Raw genomic sequence first — 20425 nt, forward strand, 5'->3', positions numbered from 1 at the left:
TGCCTTCCCGTCATTCGTATATATCAGTGTTTGGTCTGGAACAAAATGGAACCTGGGGCTAGTGTAACAAGACGCCATGCATGTCCATCAGTGTGGTCGCGTGAAACACTCAGAATAAGGAAAAATCGCTCACGGGCCGGATAAGCATAGTATCTCAATATTTGCTCACGGGCCGGTCAGAATACCTTCGCTGGCCGGATCTGGCCTGCGGGCCGTAGGTTGCCTACCCCTGATTTAGAACTTAAACCATTGTTGATTGCAGAATATTTTAGGTGTCATAAGCAGACTCTCAAGGAAGGGGAGTCCAGTTCAGTATACTTGGCTGAACTGAAGAAATCCATGCGTTGTGATTTCAGTGATGGGCTTAATGATGCACTGAGAGATTGTTTAATTTGTGGAACCTTACGATAAAACATTCAAAAACTGCTCCTAATTGAAGTGAAACTTACAATTAACAGAGCAGTTAAATTGCTGTATGAATGGAAACAGTTGCTAGAGCTGCAATTGAATTACACACAGGAATGAAAGTGAATGTGAACAAAATTGCAACTTTTAAACAGAAACATACCTGGCTGAGCAGATTGTGTTACTGCTGTGGCAGTGGCAGGGACTTGCATACACCAGACCAATGCAAGTTTTAAAGGTGAAATGTGCAGAAAATGTAATAAAATGCAACGCATACAAAGAGCATGTCAGCCAGACAGACAAATAAACAGAGCGCACAGGGAAGAGAAAAGATTTAAAAAGTCAAGTTGCAGTGTGCAATACCCCAGATGCAGCCTAACTGGAGTTTTATAAAGCTGCAACTTAACTTCCTGATGTATGAACTCAATGCCTCAAATAATAAAGGCAAGTATGCCTTCTTGACCACCCTATTAATCTGTGTAGCTGCTTTCAGAGAGCTATGAACTTGGACCCCCAAGATCCCTCTGCTCATCAACACTAAGGTTCTTGCCCTTAACAGTGTACTGTCTCTTTACATTTAGTGACCAAGATGCAACACTTCATGTTTGGCTGGGTTAATCTCCACCTGCCATTTCTCTGCCCATGTCTGCAACAGTATATCTTGCTGTATTCTTTGCCGGTCAACAACACCACCAATTTTTGTATCATCTGGAAACTTACTAACCCACCCATATATGTTTTAAATCCATTTAAATACATGATAAACAGCAGAGGACCCAGTACAGGTCCTTGCGGATCACCACCAATCACAGACCTCCAACTGGAACAACTCCCTTTAACCACTACTCTGTCTTCTATAAGTAATCAAATTTTGAATCCAAATAACCCATTGACTATGAATGCCATGCATCTTCTGCATGAGCCTCCCATGAGGGACTTTGCAAATGCTTTACTAAATTTCATGTAGACAATGTGCACAGCTCTATCTTCAATCATCCTTATCACCTCGTCATGAAACTCAATCCGTTTTGTAAGAGACAACTTGCCCTACACACAGCCATGCTAGTTTTCCCTACTTAGGCCATGGTTTAACCAAATGCTCATAAATCCTATCTCTAAGAATTCTCTACACTGATAGGAGACTCGCTGGTCTGTAGTTTCCGGGAGTATCCTTAATTCCCTCCTTGAATAATGGAAAAACAGTAGCTACTTGCCAGTCCTGTGACCTCACCTGTGGCTAGAGAGGACACGAAGGTATTGGTCAAGGCACCAGCAATCCCTTTGGCCTCTCTCAATAATCTGGTGCATATCCCATCAGGCCCTGGAGAACTTTAAGAGACCCAACACAACCTCCACCTTTGCCTCAATGCTTTGGCACATCAATACACTCAGCTCCTGATCTCCCTGTCCTCCATGCTCTTCTTGGTAAATACTAATGTAAAGTACTCATATAGGACATCACTCACCACCTCTGCATCCAAGCAAATGTCTCCCCACCCCCTCTTATTCTTGAGTGGTCCTACCCTTTCCCAATTTATCCACTTGCTCTTGATGTATGTACAGAATGCATTAGAATTCTCTTTATTCCTACTTTTTTCACGGCCCTTCCTTGCTTTCCTAATTCCCTCCTTCAAAGATTCGAGGGATACTTGTTATCAAAAAATGTAAAAAATATACAACCTTGCAATTTCTTTGCTTATTAGTCTGATGAATCTCCTTGGATTCCCCTCCGATGTTACCATACCCTTTTAGTGAGGGGGTCAAAAATGTGTATGGTATTTCAGGTGTGGTCCTGCCAACACTCAGTACAACCAACCATAAACAAAACCTTTCTTCTTAAATCCCACCCCCTTTGCAAAAAAGACCAACTGCTTGCTGGAACTACCTGTTAAGTTTTGTGATTGATGCACCAAAACACCCAAGTACCTCCTGAATTTTATTCATTTGCAATCCTGCCCATTTAGATTTTAATTGGTTTCCTTTTGCCCAATATGTCCCCACATTAAACTCCATTTACCAGGTTTTTCAATCACTGAATCTACCTATAACTTGTGGGGGTGGGGGTGGGGGTGGGGGTGGGGGTGGGAGGGATGTTTAAAAACAAGCTGCAGCTGGAAATTTAAAACAAAACTTATAGATTAGGCTGCTTCTGTCTGCATCCCACTTCTGATAAAGGGTCATCAAGTTGAAACATTAACTGTTTCTTTTCTCACAGATGCTGGCTGACTTGCTGAGTTTTTATTTTTTTTATTTTCTATCCGGTTGCAGGGTACCAATGTCCCTCATTACAACATGCCCATCCACTTTATTTTTGTATAATTTGGAAATCTTGCGTTTTTTTTCCTTACCTCTGGAACATTAATATAATTGGTAAATAATGGAGGGCCAAGAATTGATTTCTAGTATACTCCACTAGATGCATTCCTCTAGCCTGATAAAGACCATTTATTCAGCACTTATTCTCTGTGTGATAGACAATTTTCAGTTAGTGTTAATCACCTTTTATCTAATGTTTGTTACTCTTAATTTGTGTAGCAGCCTTGTGTGTGCAACCTTGTCAAATGTCCTTTGAGATCTAAATACATCTACAGGTTCCCCTCAATCAACTCCACCTGTCACATCCTCAAAGAGTTTGAGTAAATTTGTCAAGTGTTATTTGCCTTTCATAAAACCATGTTCGTTAGGACTGGTAATATTCAGCTTGCCCAATTGATTATTGACTGGTACCTTGCTGCCAACAATAGATGTTAAACTAACTGATCTATAGTTCTTCACCTTCTGTCTTTTCATTTAAACAAGTCACATTGGTAATGCCAGAAAACTGAAAAATAACCAGCGCTAGAATATTTTGCGCTTCATCTGAATATTATAGTTCTTATAATGCTATTGAATTATTACAATTGGATGCCAAATTTAGTCTGAGCCATCTTTCACTTGTATGATCTCTACAGAAGCAACTGTGGCTAATGTGTAACTTCAGATCTTTCGAATCCATGATTATAAAAGTAATTGAATGTATAGCCTGTTTAATGACCGGGTAAGTAGATAGCAGTTAGTTATAATAAGGCCTATATATTTCCTTTTTTTTTCTTCCTGGTACTTTTACAGTGGGATGACCATGTACATTGAATACATTGTTTTGTAAAACATTTATTCACTGACAAATGCATTTTGATGAATTGCCATTCATATGCCTTTGTTTTTTACCTTTACAACTGCCTTTTGTTTGTCTTTTAAACTCTAGCATGAGCTGATGCTGCCAGATGTGTCTATTCAATTTTCTGAGCCGTTCCTTCAGAATTGACAATGACTATCTCTCACTCTAGTTTTGTGATTCTAAAGTGGCAAATGGGGTTGATGGGGTGTGTAGTGGGTAGTTCTGTACACGCTGGACTTGAAGCTCTCAATGCCAAATGCTCCTTCTCTACTTCATGTATCCATGGGCTAGCTATTCCCAGAAGCTGGTGAGGACGATGAATTTGAGCACATCCTCGAATCTTTTCCTCTGTCTGGCCTGGTTATCTCTTCCTAGTTTCTCAGTGTACCATGCTCTGGTGTCAATCAGAGAATAGACAATTTGACTTGGTACTGTGCTACACAGAAACATGATGACGATGGCATCTATCTACCTCAAAGGACAATGGAGTAAGTGGCACTGGAGGGTCCTTTCCAGGGTACAAGCCTGGGCGGAAGGTATGGAGATCCTGGGATACCCAGTCATGAAAGTCCTCTCCCGGCCTCACTGCTGTAGTGCACAGGAAAGCTAAGCATTATGTTTGGCACCAGCTTGGCTGCAGGAGGAGGTGGGAGGACTCCACCTAAGATTTTCTGTCTGGGTTCGCTGCTATACCCTTCGTCACTCCTGAGGCTGCCCACAAGGTAGTGGGGCTATTTACCTATAGCTGGGGATCTGTTTCACGAGCACCAGGGAGTGTCCACACACCAGTGGGCCTGCGTGCCTTATTGTGGTGATGCAAAACCTAGATTATATTTGGTGCGGATTTTTAAGTGGCTTGTAATGTTTTTGCCACAAGTCTTGGCGTCCAGCAAGAATGAATCTATCCACTTAGTCTTGATATTTGGTAGCACTCCAATCACTGGGTCCTTTGCATCAATATCCTGACCTCATTAACCACAAACAATGCCAGCAGCAAATAAATACTAATTAATATAACCTCACTATTAAATGAGATTGTTAATTAGTATAACCTCATTAATAGTGTTTACAAGAGCAAGTCAGAAGTTGGACATGTGGAGCACAGGTGTTCCTTGTTTAATCGGATGAATTCCTGTGCTTTTTCTACATGTGCAGAATGTTTAATTAATTGTATGAATCTTTCCTCTTTTGAAGCATGAGTTTAACTCCAACAGCTTACCAGAAGCTCGGCACCATCCAGGACAAAGCAGCCAGATTTATTTGGCGTTCCAATAAAACCGTCTGAACATGTTCATTCCCTCATGTTATATAATTGCAGCCATCTGAGCCACCTCCAAAATGCACTGCAGTTGCTTGCCCTGGCTAATCTAAGAGCATTTCTCTTGCCCATGACCTCCTGCACCAAGAAGGACAAGAGCTGCAGACACAAGGACCACCACCACCTGTTGGTTCCCTTCCAAGTCTGGCATTACCTTTATTTTGCTGTTTCTTCATTGTTACTGTATTAAGCCCTCGAGCTTACTGCCCAACAGTACTGTGGGCATATCTCCAGGGCACTTAGAAATAAATGCTATTACTCACTCCTTAAAAATAAAGCTTAAAAGAATTTGGGGGTGAGGGGGTGATGTTGTCCTAATTCGCATTCATATTCACTCAATTTTTAAGGGAATGAAGGAATCAGTCAAATTACAGGGTGCTTAATTTGTGTTTTGTTTTGTGGGTACTTGTAGGAATCCAATTATAGGATCAAAAATATCTTCTTTAAAAGCGGGACAGTTGGTATGGACACCTCTCTATTCTGAGGCTGTCCTCTGGTCTTAGACCCTCCCACCAGAGGAAACGTCCTCTCCACATTCACTCTATCAAGACCTTTCACCACTCGATAGGGTTCAATGAGATCCCCCCTCATTCTTCTGAATAGTAAATACAGGCCCAGAGCCATCACATGCTTTTCATACGACAAGCTATTCAATCCTGGAATCATTTTTGCGATCTTTGAACTGTCTCCAGTTTCAGCCCATTCTTCCTAAGATAAGGGGCCCAAATCTGCGCACAATACTCGGTGAGGCCTCATCAGTGCTTTATAAATTCTCAACATTACATGCTTGCTTTTAATATCCTAGTCCTCTTCAAAGGAACGCTAACATTGCATTTTCTTTCCTCACCGCAAATTTAACCTGCAAATTGATCTTTAGGGAATCCTGCACAAGGACTCCCAAGTCCCTTTGTGCCTCAGGATTTTGAATTTTCTCTCCATTTAGAAAAGAGTCAACTTTTTCATTACTTCTACCAAAGTACATGACCATATACTTACAGACACTGTATTCGTTTGCCATTTCTTAGCCCATTCTCCTAATCTGTCTAATTCCTTCTATAGCACCTCTGCTTCCTCAAACCTACCTGTCCTTACACCTATCTTCGCATTGTCCTCAAATTTGGCCACAAAGCCATCAATTCCATCATCCAAATCATTGACGTATAACGTAAAAAGAATCGGTCTCAGCACAGACCCCTGTGGAACACCACTAGTCACTGTTAGCCAACTAGAAAAGGCTCTATTTATTCTCACTCTTTACTGCCTGCCAATCAGCCACTGCTTTATCCATGCTAAGAATCTTTTCTGTAATATCGTGGACTCATAGTTTGTTAAGCAGCCTCGTGTGGCACCTTGTCAAAGGCCTTCTGCAATTCCAAGAGCAGAATATCAACCAATTCTCCTTTGTCTATCCTGCTTGTTATTTCTTCAAAGAATTCCAGTGTATGGGGAAAGATGGAACTCACTGGTGCTAATATACTTTTTTTGTGTTGGTATTATTGGACTAGATATTCCTTGTGTAGCGAGGAAGTGGCAAAATGGAATTCTGGAAATATTGGTAGAAGTCATTACTTTTATAATTCACTTTGGTTTTGTGTTGGGGGTGATGGTACTCAGAAGGGTTCTTGTACCTTTTCAGGTCTTGCTTCAAGCACAAAAAGAGCTGCTGGATTACAATGGACTGGGAATTAGTGTTCTAGGTAAGACCTAAAGCATTTGACTTATCTTGATGCAATTTGGCAATTACCTTCTAACTCCATTCTCATCTTTAAACAGAAATGAGCCACAGATCAGCAGACTTCCTCAAAATTGTCAACACTGCAGAAAATGACTTGCGAGAACTACTGTAAGGGGCAAGTGTATTTTATCCTCTTGGTGCAGTTAATTTTTTACAATGTACTCTGCACTCCATAGTTTATCATGCAGATGTATTTGAATTTTGTTGGATGTAGTTGGTAAATTAATACAGATTTTTACACTTGTGGGGGGAAAAGGCAGTAGGCACCAGTGCTTAAATACTTTCTTGTATTGGCATTATTGCATGAAGTCACATGTGCTGCTTTCAGAGTTGCCTGCTACATCTTCCTTAAAAATATGTTTCTGATTTCACACATGCTTGTTGTAAGGTGGTTCAAGGTGGTGAGCAGAAGATAGTGCATCTGCTGTTCATCCTTGTGGGGCACATACTGTCCAGCAGGCATGCGTCTGGTCTTTTGAGCTTAAGCCATTTGTGGCTAGATATGTTAACCTAACAATTTTAATGAGATGGCTAATCTTGAGTTGAAAACCTATGTGAGGTTGAGTTAACATAAGAACCTAAGAAATGGGAGCAGGAGTAGGCCATCTGGCCCATCGAGCCTGTTCCACCATGCAATTAGATCATGGCTGATCTGGCCACGGATTCCTCTTCGCCTACTTGCTTTTTCCCCATAACTCTTAATTTCCCCTACTATGCAAAAATCTATCCAAACTTGTCTTGAAGATATTTACTGAAGTAGCCTCCACTGCTTCATTGGGCAGAGAAATACAGATTCAATATTCTCTGGGGGGGGGGGGGGGAAGCAGTTCCTCCTTATCTGTCCCAAATCTACTGCCCTGAATCTTGAGGCTATGTCTCCTAGCTCTAGTCTCACCTACCAGTGGAAACAACTTTCCTGCCTCTGTCTTATCAATCGTTTTCATAATTTCATATGTTTCTATCAGATATCCTCTCGTTCTTCTGAATTCCAGCGAGTACAGTCCCCGGCAGCTCAATCTCTCCTTATAGTCTAACCCCTCATCTCTGGAATCAACCTGGTGAGCCTCCTCTGCACCACCTCCAAAGCCAGAATATCCTCCTTCAAGGAAGGAGACCAGAACTGTACACAGTACTCCAGGTGCAGCCTCACCAGTACCCTGTACTGTTGCAGCATGACCTACCTGCTCTTGAATTCAATCCCTCTAGCAATGAAGGACAATATTCCATTTGCCGCCTTGATGGCCTGCTGCACTTGCAAACCAATCTTTTGATTCATGCATAAGCACTTCCAAGTCCCTGTGTATAGCAGCATGCTGTAATTTTTTTTTACGATTTAAATAATGATCTGCTCTTTTATTTTTCCTTCCGAAGTGGATAACCTTACATTTACCAACATTGTACTCCATCTGCCAGACCCTTGCCCACTCACTTAACATATATAATATCTAATATATATATAATACCTGCAGACTCTCTGTATCTTCTGCACTTTGCTTTTCCACTCAATTTAGTATCATCAGCAAACTTAGATACACTACACTGGGCCCCTTCTTCCAGATCGTTAATGTATACTGTGAACAGTTGCAGGCCCAGCATTGACCCCTGTGGCACACCACTCACACTGATTGCCAACCAGAGTAACAGAGTGGTTTGTTTTTTTAAAATTTCAATACTTTAAATTTGTCTCTGATACTAATTTTTTTAATTAAAACTATTTTAAAAATATTTTAATCCCTTGGTGAGCTTTTTTAAAAACAGTTCCAAGGCCTTTGGTCACAACAAGCTGTCAGATGGGCCAGCAAGGCATTGCAGGTGTAGGCCTTAGCATCTCTCAAGCAAGGCCTCATTACGACTTGTGGTGTTCTCCATTTCACTGGAAGGGTTTTGGATGTGCAGAGTCAATGTGTTTGGTCCTCTGCTCCTGTGTTGGCTTTGTGGTGGGGACCAGTTTGGGTGCTGGACTCCACTGGCATTTCACCTTTTCTACAATATTCACCTGTAGAATTGAGTTCAACTTGTGTACTGGTTATAAGAAAAAATACTTACTGGAATCATAATGATAATGCAGTCTGATACACTTTTCAACTTGTGTGTTTTTGGTAACAATTTTATCGGTTAGATTATTTACATATTAACTATCATTTGTATTATTTAAGGGATGAATGTCTTTTTCCCTTTTCCGCCCCCCACCCCAAGAATAAACCAGGGCTCTGTCTCTCAGTGTGGATGTAAAACATTAAAATAACGAATTGTTCAAAGAAGGGAAGTTGCCCAAATGAACCCCTTTCCTTGTGACTTCCTCTTATTTTTGCATTGCTGCTTGTGGGATCTGAGACTTGGTTTGTACCTTGTGCTGAAAGAGCAGCCATACTTCAATTGTAGCTATTGGTTGTACAAGCTATTAATGATGCTGTTGGTGGAACACTTGTATCTTTTGAACTGGTTTTCTGCAAACCTGTGAAGATTATTTTCTTTGTTTTGAAAATTACATTGAAACAATCACTTGGGGTAAAGTACTGACTTTTTGTATGAAAGAGAAGCTTTATCTTCAGCCTCTGTCTTGTGTCTTAATGTAGAAAAATCCCAGAAAACTACAAGGTGATTTTTCTCCAGGGAGGTGGAACTGGCCAGTTCAGTGCTGTACCTCTAAATCTTATTGGATTGAAAGAAGAAAGGTGTGCAGATTACGTAGTTACGGGAGCCTGGTCTGCTAATGCAGCCAAAGAAGCAGAGAGATATGGAAAGGTGAACATTGTCCATCCCAAGCTTGATGCATACAGAAGTAAGGACTTGTATTTTCTCTGTGGAATTCTGGCTGATCTATTACAGCTATCGTTGTATATAGACCAAAGGTTTATTCTCTTGTTCTGCAGGTATCCCTGATCCACGGTGTTGGAATTTGAACCCAAATGCCTCTTATGTCTATTATTGTGCCAATGAGACTGTTCATGGTGTGGAATTCCCCTTTATCCCTGACACAAAGGGAACAGTGCTAGTCTGTGACATGTCATCAAGTTTTCTTTCAAAGCCAGTGGATGTCAGCAAGGTAAGTCCTAACCTTCTATTCTCATCTACTGTTGCCTCTATACTACCACTGGGGTGGGGGGAACAAGTGTTTGGCGCACTTCTTCTGTTGCATAGACAGAACATGGAACAACTTTGGGTTTTATATAGGAAAGATGTATTCAAGTCAAATTAGATGGGTGCCAAAAAATTGTAAGTGGCCACTGAGTGTATGTTTAAGGTCTTCTGTAGCCCAAACACTTTAAGGTTTTTTATTGAGAGTTCAGACATGTGCTTCTACACACCACTGTTCTAGCACATAGTTATTTGAGTTACTGTCTCTCTCCTGTCAGCTTGAACCAGTCTGGCCATTCTCCTCTGATCTCTCTCATTAACTAGGCACTTTTGCCCACAGAACTGCAGCTTACTGGATGTTTTTTGCTTTCCGCACCATTCTCTGTAAACTCCAAAATTTAATGAAGAGGATTAGATGGGCAAAAGTTCTTCAGTGTATCCAAGAGGGATTCCTGAAATGGCCCTTAGAGAGGGAGAAAACAAACTAGAACTGTTTTTGGGAAATGGTTCGGGCCAGGTGACAAACCTGATAATGGGTCAACATTTTGGGAGTAGTGACCATAACTCCTTTTTAAGGTAGCAATGAGCAAGGATAAAATTGGATCGTGTGGGAAAGAACTAAATTGGGGAAGGTCAGATTGTGACTGGAGCTTAAGGGGTGTTGATTAGGAGGCGCTGCTATCAGACGTGTCCATGTCTGACATGTGAGTCGTTTAGAGACCAGCTGATCAGAGTTCAGGATCGGCGCATTCTGATGAGGACACGGATGGTAAGAGAACCTTGGATGACTCTGTCCTAAATTTAGTCAAGAAGAAAAAGGGACATAGAATATGGAGAACAAGACAAGTACAGACCCATAGGCACTAAATGCTGTGATGAATTTAATAACTTCCCAACCAGACTAATTCTTTCTGCTGACATGGTCCACATCCTTCCATTTCCTGCTCATTCATGAGCCATTTGAATACCTTGGCTGTTGCTGGAAGCAAAACCAAAGGCAGCACAGGCCAGGCACCCACACTTCTGTGTATCTGAAATAAAAACTTGCCCCTCACATCTCCTATGAATTTTCCCCCTCTCATCTTAAATGTATGCCCTCAAGTATTAGACCTTTTTAACCATAAGGAAGCTGGTCATGCTGTCTACTTATCAATAATACCTCAATCTTATAAACCATTTTCAGATCTCCGTTCAGCCTTCACCACTTCAGAGAAAATAATTCAAGTTTGTCCAAATTCTCCTTGCAGCACATGCCCTCTAATTCAGACAGCATCCTGGTAAAACCCTTCTGCACCCTCTGAAACCTTGACTGACTTCTTGTAATGGGGTGACCAGAATTGAATGTAATACTCTAGATGTGGTCTAACTTGAGTCTAATAAAGCTGCAACGTTATTTCCCGACTCTTGAACTTAGTTCTCAACTAATAAAGGCGAGCTTGCCATACGCCTTTACCATCCTGTCATCCTGAAGCATCTCTCCTTATGTTTGTATTCCATTCCTTAGCAATAAACTATAGTATTCTGTTACATCAGCTATTTGTGGTTCGTACACTACGACTCCCAGATGACTCTGTTTGAAAGCTCTCGCCATCTAGATAGGACAAAATTTAAACTTTCTTTCCCATTCATTCTAGTATTCTATCAAGTTTCTAAAACTTCTTCAATTTCTGGGCTTCTCTTTCTGGAAACCTACCACTTTGAATACAATAGTATTGATAATGTTTTTACTTCTGTTCTTCTATGGAAGGATTTCAATCCCCACTTTTATTTGGCTGCATTATAATAGTTGTCTCATTGAGGAGATCTACTTTTAATGTTTGCTTTGTACTGACATTTGAGCCAGATACCCAATCCAAGTGTTACAAAAATCACCCCTTGAAATAATGATCAGGAATCTGTATTTACCAACAAGTACCTTTATTGTCTTAATGACTTTGTTGTCTTTATTGACCTTGTACAACCAATACACGTGTGCACTTCAACTAAGTTTTCCTGACCTTGCATCAGCAGCCAGACCAGAAAAGATTTTACCAATTAAAAAGGAGTTTCTGCTGCTGGCCACATCATTTTCGTAGTCCCATTTCGAATCTCCACATATCTGTGGGGCACCTCACATCTGCGATAGTTCTACAACTATAAAAGTGTCTGTTTTTTATATTCATTTCTTACCAATTCAAATATTGCATTCCACTGTCATTGACCGTTAACACCTTTTTATTGGCTCTGTTCCATCTTCCAGGCTAGCATCCATTTATTCCCTCTTCCCAGCAAATGACAGTTGGTAATTTATGACTCTTTGTTCTCAATCAACTTGAATCACACAGGCTGACATTCACAAACCTGCATGTTAAAATCCTGAAGCACCTTCAATAACTCCAAAAGACTGAGGTTTGGTAAAATACTGAAAGGCTTTTATTCGCTGTACAATGGTGGGTGAGTGTCTGCCCCGGACTGAGGGGGAGGGGCAAGGCGAACGCCTTTATACAGGACTGTGTGGGAGGAGCCACAGAGGCAGTCAGCAGAGGGGCGTGTCCAGACAGTTAACCCAGTTACTATATATATATATATATATGGTTTACCACAAATCCAGCCAAAGAACAACTCACAAACAATGCCTTATTTGGAAATGGTCCCTAGTTCAGATTACCCGAGGCATCATTGTCTCTTCTTTAAACCACTGATCAAGTTAAGTGAGTGATTCACAAAATGGAGAACAGAATGTGTTCATAAAATGGCAGCCTCCATCCTCAAGCACACAGCAAGAACAAAGACAATTGGGCTGCCTGCTTCCACTGCCCTGAATTCATTCAAATTTACTGATTTGTAGACAATAATTCTTTCTGGCCAACACAGGGCTGACAGGGCCTGACTGTGTTGGGTTCCAGTTGTATAGTGGGCTGGTCTGGATCTTAAAGGTCATGTGCAAACTATGTTGAGAGCAAGGTGTCTCCCTACACTGAGGTGCTGGGGTGGGGGAGGGGGTGGAACCAAGAACTTGGTTAACTGGTTACCTTGAGATGGACAGATGGAAGTGAACTAGGGTTGGCTCTCCAATGGTAATTCCAGCAGTGAGGCTCACTGAAAGCTGTTGAATTATTAGAGACATGAGCCAGCAGCCCTTCAGCAGAATGACTGGATGTGGTTGTCCTCCTACTTGCATCACTGACGCCAACACATTAAAATCTTTAGGCTCTTTTTGTAGTAGAAAATGAGTGCTATGTGGCAAGTATTTTGCTTTCAAGACAATTAAAATTTGTGTATTGTCAGTCTCTCAACAAAATATACATTTCATGGCAGGATCTGATATGGAGTCATACAACACGGAAATGGACTCTTTGGCTCATAATCTATACTAATCCTATCTGTCCACATTAACTCTCTCTCATCAATGGCTTGCCTACTTAAGCAACTATCTAGATGCTTCTTAAATGTAATGACTATATTTGATTCTACTTTCCTTGGGGAGTGCATTCCCTGATATAAGCCACTTTTTGTTTTGTAATGTAACCACTTGCCCTAGAATCTATGCCCTTTTGTTTTTGATAACTCAACCATGAGGTAGCTACCCTGACTGTACCTTTCTTAGAATATGAAATTTATATAATATACACACACTCATATATAAAAAAATTAAAGTGCATGTATGCTGTAGACTTGTTTACTATAGTAACAATTGTGCTTTTCTTTTGTTGCCAACTCTGTTTACTCCACCTTAGTATCCTTCTATTGTTTCTAGTTAAAGCTAGAAAGGTATGGTAAATAGAGCTCAACTTTTGGTATTCCTCAACTTTTTTTTAAACAACCCGATAGAATGTGGCAATAAGTAGAAGAGTAAGATTTGTGTTTTGTTTAAGAGCTTCCTATAATTGTATTTGGGGTTGGGGGTGAACGAATGCAATTCAACAGGATCTTGTAGAAATATCCCAGACCTTTTTCTCCAGATGTTGCTTTTAACTCTGCAACAAAGACTGCTGTTGATCCAGACAACCTTTGCTCCAGGTCTGGGCTACGTGGCCTGCTATTTGGAAAATGTGCCAAGTACCTGGGCAGAGTTTTGCCCAGTGAGGATCACTACTGTTCAGCATATTCGTTATTGAGAGTGTTTGTAGAGCGTAGCAACAGAACCCAACTGTATGGAATGCATTTTTTCAAACCAGTACAGTTCTCTATACTGATACTTCAAAAGTTTTTTATATATACACACTCATTTAGTATGGAATTTGTTTCCTTACACTAATAACTTGCTGAATATTTCTGAATATTTGGACTTTCTAGACTGGTTTAGCAGAAAACCAATCTGTGTCTGGGCAGCTGATAGCTGCTTATGTTTTTTAACTTAGTTTGTGGAAAATTGCAATGAATTTAAAACTAAACCTTGTATTAATCCACTCAGTAAAACTCTGAAGATCCACCCTGTGATTTCAGAGATCAAGTGGCTCAGCATTTACCTTCCCTGGTGGTATTTGCTACAATCCTCCTTTACTGAAAAAATAATCTGCTGTGTTATGTCTTGAAACAAAGTGGTTTGGTTTATTAGTAAACTAGAACATCTGTAAGTCTATTGAAAAGCCAAAACATTCCATCTGATGGTCTGGAACCACTGAAGTATTAAATGTGCTGTATTAATGGAGTTTTACTGTTGTCTGTTGTTAGTAATTGGGTGCAAGGATAAAAGGCAATGAAACAGTAAATTTATTCCCTTCTGCAGTTTGGTTTAATTTTTGCTGGTGCACAGAAGAATATTGGCTGTGCTGGGGTGACTGTGATAATAATCAGAGAGGATCTTCTGGGATATGCACTGAAAGAATGTCCAGTAATTTTTGACTATAAAATACAAGTGAGCTGCAATTCCCTGTACAATACGCCAGCAAGCTACAGGTAAGTGGCTTGATTTTTGGATTCGTTGTTCTTTGTACCAATGCATGCCAGTCTCCATACAAAAATAGGATAGCAGATTCCGTATGGTTTATTTGTAATGAATAGTGTTTGATGTCAAATTAATGTTGAGGAAAATGTAGTTCATGGCTACTTAAATAGTGGTAATGACTCTGGGCAAGGAGTTAACATTCTTAACTGCAGTACCCAAAAGTTCTACCACCTCAACTTCAGTTTCACTAAAATGACACCTCTATCTTACTCTTGTACAATACGTTAATAATTTGAATTGCTGTGACCCTGTATTCATGCAAAGCTAAAACTCAAAATAATAAGATTTAACTTGGTGGCAAGTTAGGTACCCCATTAACAAATGATGATGCGTTGTTGCTAATGGCTTCCTGGTACTGATATTAATGTCATTGTGTGCATTCAGTAAAATCCCACCAAGAACTTAGTTCTTTTTGGCAGTTTCATGAAAGCCTTTACCTGCTCTCAGTCCAATCTTCCTCCTTTTTGTTTCTCCTGTTCCTGACTTGCTATTTTAGATTCATAAAGTCACAGAAAAGTTCAGCACAAAACAGGCCCTTTGGCTCATCCACTCTGTGCAGAGCCATTTCAACTGCCTGCTCCAGTCGACCTACACCAGGATCATATCCCTCCGTACCCCTACCATCCTTGTACCTGTCTCGTCTCTTTTAAACGTTGAAATGGAGCTTGCATGCACCACTTGGACTAGCAGCTCATTCCCCACTCTCAACCCTCTGAGTGGAAAAAGTTTCCATCCATGCTTCCCTTAAACCTTTCACCCTTCATCCATGACCTCTAGTCGTAGTCTCACCTAACCTCAGTGGAAAAAGCCTGCTTGGACTTGTCCTATCTATACCCCTCATTTTGTATATCTCAGTCAAATATCTTCTCAATCTCTTATGTTCCAAGGAATAAAGTCCTAAGCTATTCAGTCTTTCCATATATCTTGGGTCCTCCAGACCCGGCAACATCCTTGTAAATTTCTCTGTAATCTTTCAGCCTTATTTATATCTTTCCCGTAGGTAGGTAATCAAAACAATACTCCATATTAGGTCCCCCCCGCCCCCCCAATGCCTTGTACACCTCCAGCATAGCATCCCATTTTCTGTACTCGTACTTTGATTTATTAAGGCCAATGTGCCAAAATCTTTCTCTATGACCCTATCTACCTGTACCACTTTCCACAAATTATGGACCTGTATTCCTAGATCCCTTTGTTCTACCACACTCCTCGGAGCTCTACCGTTCACTGTGTAAGATCTATCCTGGTTGTGTAACTACTGAAATGCAACACCTCACATTTGTCTGCATTAAATTCTATTTACTGTTTTTCAGCCCTCTTTTTTTTCCCCCCAGTTGATCCAGAACCTGCTGCAACCCATGATGCTCTTCCTTGCTGTCCACTACACACCCGATCTTGTCATCCACAAGTTTGCTGTCCAGTTAACCATGTTATCATCCTGATCGTTGATATTTGACAAACAGCAATGGACACTGATCCCTCCACTAATCACAGGCCTCCAGTCTGAGAGGCAATCATCTACTACCATGCTCTGGCTTCTCCCACAAAGCCAGTCTCTATCCAATTTGCTCCCTCATCTTGATTTTGCTTCATTTTACTTCATCTCTTCTAATTCCTGGTCTTTTTTTTAATAAACCTTCAGTCTGATGAGTATCCAGTTGCTAGCCCAGTTTCCTTTTTCTGTTTGAAAGGACATGCTACACAAAAGTAATTACAGAAACAAAAGAATCCTTTTACAATTAATTTGCAAATGCCATTTGGATGCTTGGATACTTGAAGTGATGGGTACTTGAACTGTTTTGTAAATGATGTGCCTCTAGAATGCCCAACAGTTGGGCAAGTTGCCCTGTTTATTTGTCTGTGGTATAAAGTATTAAGTCAACAGATGGCACTTGTGATGTGCAGCGATGTTGCCCATAAATCTATTAGATGTACTTCTTCTGGACTACGATCACTGTAATCTTGGGAGTCCTTGTGCAGAACACCCTAAAGGTTAACTTGCAAGTTGAGTTGGTGGTGAGGAAGGCCACGTTAGCATTCATTGTCGAGAGGTCGAGAATACAAGAACAAGGATGGGTTGTTGAGGCTTTAAAAGGCACTGGTGAGGCCTCGCCTTGAGTATTGTGAACAGTTTTGGGCCCCTCATTTTTTAAAAAAAAATGTGCTGGCATTGGAGAGGTTCCAGAGGATGTTCACAAGGATGATTCCAGGAATGAAAGGGTTATCATATGAGTAGCATTTGATGGCCGTGGGTCTGTACTTGCTGGAACTCAGAAGGATGGGGTGGGGATCTCTTTGAAACCTTTTGAATATTGAAAGGCCTAGACAGAGTAGATATGGAAAGGATGTTTTCCATGGTGGGGGGAGTCTAGGACGAGAGGGCACAGCCTCGGGATAGACGGGTGCCCTTTCAAAACAGAGATGCAGAGACAATTCCTTAGCCAAAGGGTAGTATATTTGTGGAATTTGTTGCCACATGCAGCTACGGAGGTCAGGTCGTTGTGTGTATTGAATGCAGAGATTGATAGCTTTTTGATTGGACATGGCATCAAAGGTTATGGGGAGAAGGCTGGGAACTGGGGTTGAGGAGGGGGGTGGAAAAGGATGGGCCATGATTGAATGGCGGAGCAGACTCGATGGACCAGATGGCCTAATTCTGCTCCTATGTCTTATGGTCTAATCTGCAGCCTATGATTTTCCCTTTAAGAAATATACTTTTGAACAGTCTTAAACCAACGGTTCCCAATGTGGGTGATATTGCCCCTGGGGATGCTGGGAATTTCTAAGGGGGCAATAAAGATGAAGGGGGGATAGGTTTGGTGGGGGGGGGAGAGAGACACTCGGTAACAATGGGGGCAGCTGAGGGATTACATGCTTAATTTAAGAAATGAATTACTTATTATAAGCATTTGATCCTCAGTGCCTCATTGATTATAATCACCTCTTGCTAATCCACAGTTCTCATCGACAATACTTGAAGTATGTTATAGTTGTTGAAAGGTAATGTGACGTTTCTGTATTTGACCTCATGAGAAATCTGACCTGAAGCAACTGTGTTATTTCTGGGCCTGGCCTGGGCTTTATAGGCATTCGCTACTAAAGTATAGTGTTAGTTAGTATGATTCCCATACTCTGTGTAGTGACACAATTCCTGTGACTTAGGGTATGTTGTTCAACAGGGTAAAGTTCAGAATCTGTCCTTTTGACCACATTTTTCTATCCCATTGCTCAATCGAGATAGCGATGCCTCACTTCATGTATCTTGAGGCAGAGAGTCAGGTTTTGTCTGCGCTATTATGATGTCATAACTTCCCCTATATTGATCGCAGCGCTTGAGGTTGGATGTAAATAAAGGTGACTGGCTGTGGACAAAAATGGTAGAAGCAGACTGAATGGAAAAAGTGTAGACAGTATATTGTGGAGTATCTGAAATATGGACTTGTACCAGCACACTGCGACTGATAGCAGCCAATGTTTTGTTTTAAATGGGACAATGAATCCATCCAGGCTCCTTGGGCATTCGAAGAGAATACACTCTGGTAAAGCAAACAAGAACCTGGCTGATTTTTTTTCAATCACTTCATGAAAACTTTCAGACAAGGAAAACGTGTCAAAACTTGTTTGCCAGCACTTCTCAACAAAACAGTGATGGTTGGGGTGTAAACGTAACTTTGCTGAATCAAATAACAGCAGCACTTATCTTCTCACCCGTTTATTTCTTCGAGTTCAGCCAGCGAGTGAACTTGGACCCGACATCAGGGAGAGAACCTTTCTCATCTCCCCGGCGGTTCTACAAGTTCGCTGCCTGATGTCAGAAGTTATAAGGCCACCGATACAAAAGAACAATCAGTTTGATAACCATTTCGGCCAAGTCAATGGACTATTGATACAGAAGTACAATCAATTTGTTAGACACTCCAGCCACCTTAAATAAAAAGGGAATGTCCTACCTGGTTTGCTGGAGCCACAACTTAATTACAAAGATAAGAACATCTGTCAAATTTATGTTTTAATTAAGAAAGGAATGTTCTGACTAATTTCCATCAGGTCCTGCTTTTTGTCAAAATCAAAAGGTGTGAAAAGCCCAGAGACATCTTACGTGGATCTGGGTGAACTTTAACCCTATCTTGCTCCAAAGAAAGCAGCTGTGAGACGTTATTCAAACACACTGCAGTCACAGACATAGTCAGTACTTAATTCATTGTTTACAGGGATCTGAGAATCCCCCATTCCCTTAAACTTTATCAGGGTGCTTCAAACAACATTTCATTGCTAAATCTGGAAAGCCCCACAATTGAAGAGCTGGTTCTGCTGCAAGCAAGGGAAGTTTGTGTAAGGTCACCAGACCCAATAATTAAAGGGATTCTTCTCAGCGAATACTCTGTTCAAAGACGAATAGATGAAATGCCAGTGGATGTGGATCAATGGCAGGCTGCCACCCTTGGGTTACATCCTTGGAAAAAGTTGTTCCTAAACATATTTACTATTTATTGTGTAATTCAGACATCATCTGCTGCAAACAATACAAGTGATCGGCTGCAAAAATCATTACATTTTATCGTTTAAAAATGTTATCAGAGTGGTAAATAAAATCAAGTTGTATGCTTTGAATTCTTGACTATTTTGAGAGTTTTGTATTGAGAATGATGAACAGTTTGAATGCTTGCTGTTGCACACAGAAATCAGATGGCTCTCAAAAGGAAGCTGCCTGAGATGGTTTTGTGCACTCTTTTGAAACTGATAAAGGTCTCTGAAGACTCAAATGCTTTGTTCAGTAATTGATTCAAGAATATTAGTCATGACATTGCGTACTTGCCAGAATTGTTTAAAGTTTAATGAAATCGATCTTCAGCTACAGGGATACTATGTGAGTCTTATCAAAGTTGTCTCTGTATCTCTGTCCAAGTTTACCCTATTTAAGTGCAAAATTGCCGTCACACCCTTTTCCAATTTCTGAGCCCCTCTGTCTTGGAAGAGAAGGAAAGGATAACGGCTGATCAAATAAACTGTGCCCACCTGGGTGAGCTGCATTAAGATGTGTCAGAGAGATTTTAGAATCTTCTCTCAATCCAAATTCTAGATTGGTCGTTAATTCCTCATTACAAGTGTTCAGGAATAGAATTATCAGGAAGGATGGAGGAAGAGCTGATCTTGCTATGAAATAACTGAGTTGAAGCTTGGGCTTTTAAAAAAAATAAATAAATAAATAAATAAATTATATCAAGACTTTTTGTTGCAGAAAGAAATCTGAGTGCTATCCTGCAATGAGGAAATAAGGTCAGGATGTTCCTTACTGCCTTTAGAACATCGTATTTAGTGGAGCGTAGTTTCAGTGCAGTTGTCCAACTTCTTTCAAAGCAATGGCATGGACTGCAAGTTACTGAATGTAGGAATCAGTCTCCTGAGTGACATTCAAATGTTGAGAAGCTGATACCACTATACCAAGCTTATTAATCTCATTAAAAGGTGAAGAAGCAATGAAGTTCTAAATAGTTGGACTACTGATGTACACTCTAAAATTGATAAATTGTTTTTACTTTAATTTTATTTGTGGCTTTGAATAATCTTTGCAATTACTTGTCATTGCTTTGAATTTACAGTTTCCATTTTCTTTCACTGCATTTGTAAATAGAAGCTTTTAATAGTTGTGTAATGGCTGGAAAGGGAAAGGTTTGGTATGTGCTCTTAGAGCTGACAAGCACAAAAGTTAGGAACCACTGGAGTAAATGAACTAGGTTTTGTTTTACATTCTCCTGAAGGATTCAGCAAACCTGACTCTTGGGAATGCAGTTATAGCATCTTGAA

General features: G+C 40.6%; 1 protein-coding gene across 1 annotated transcript in view; it reads left to right on the forward strand.

The window, feature by feature from the left end:
• psat1 (phosphoserine aminotransferase 1) overlaps positions 1-20425 on the forward strand; it is a 31147-nt gene that overhangs the window by 3641 nt on the left and 7081 nt on the right. Inside the window, exons 2-6 of the mRNA XM_063069184.1 lie at positions 6517-6577; positions 6654-6723; positions 9192-9397; positions 9489-9661; positions 14402-14571. Of these exons, the coding sequence (XP_062925254.1) occupies positions 6517-6577; positions 6654-6723; positions 9192-9397; positions 9489-9661; positions 14402-14571 (680 nt within the window). The remainder of the gene's footprint in view (positions 1-6516; positions 6578-6653; positions 6724-9191; positions 9398-9488; positions 9662-14401; positions 14572-20425) is intronic.

The sequence above is a fragment of the Mobula hypostoma genome, chromosome 16 (genome assembly GCF_963921235.1).
Source record: "Mobula hypostoma chromosome 16, sMobHyp1.1, whole genome shotgun sequence".
NCBI lineage: Eukaryota > Metazoa > Chordata > Chondrichthyes > Myliobatiformes > Myliobatidae > Mobula > Mobula hypostoma.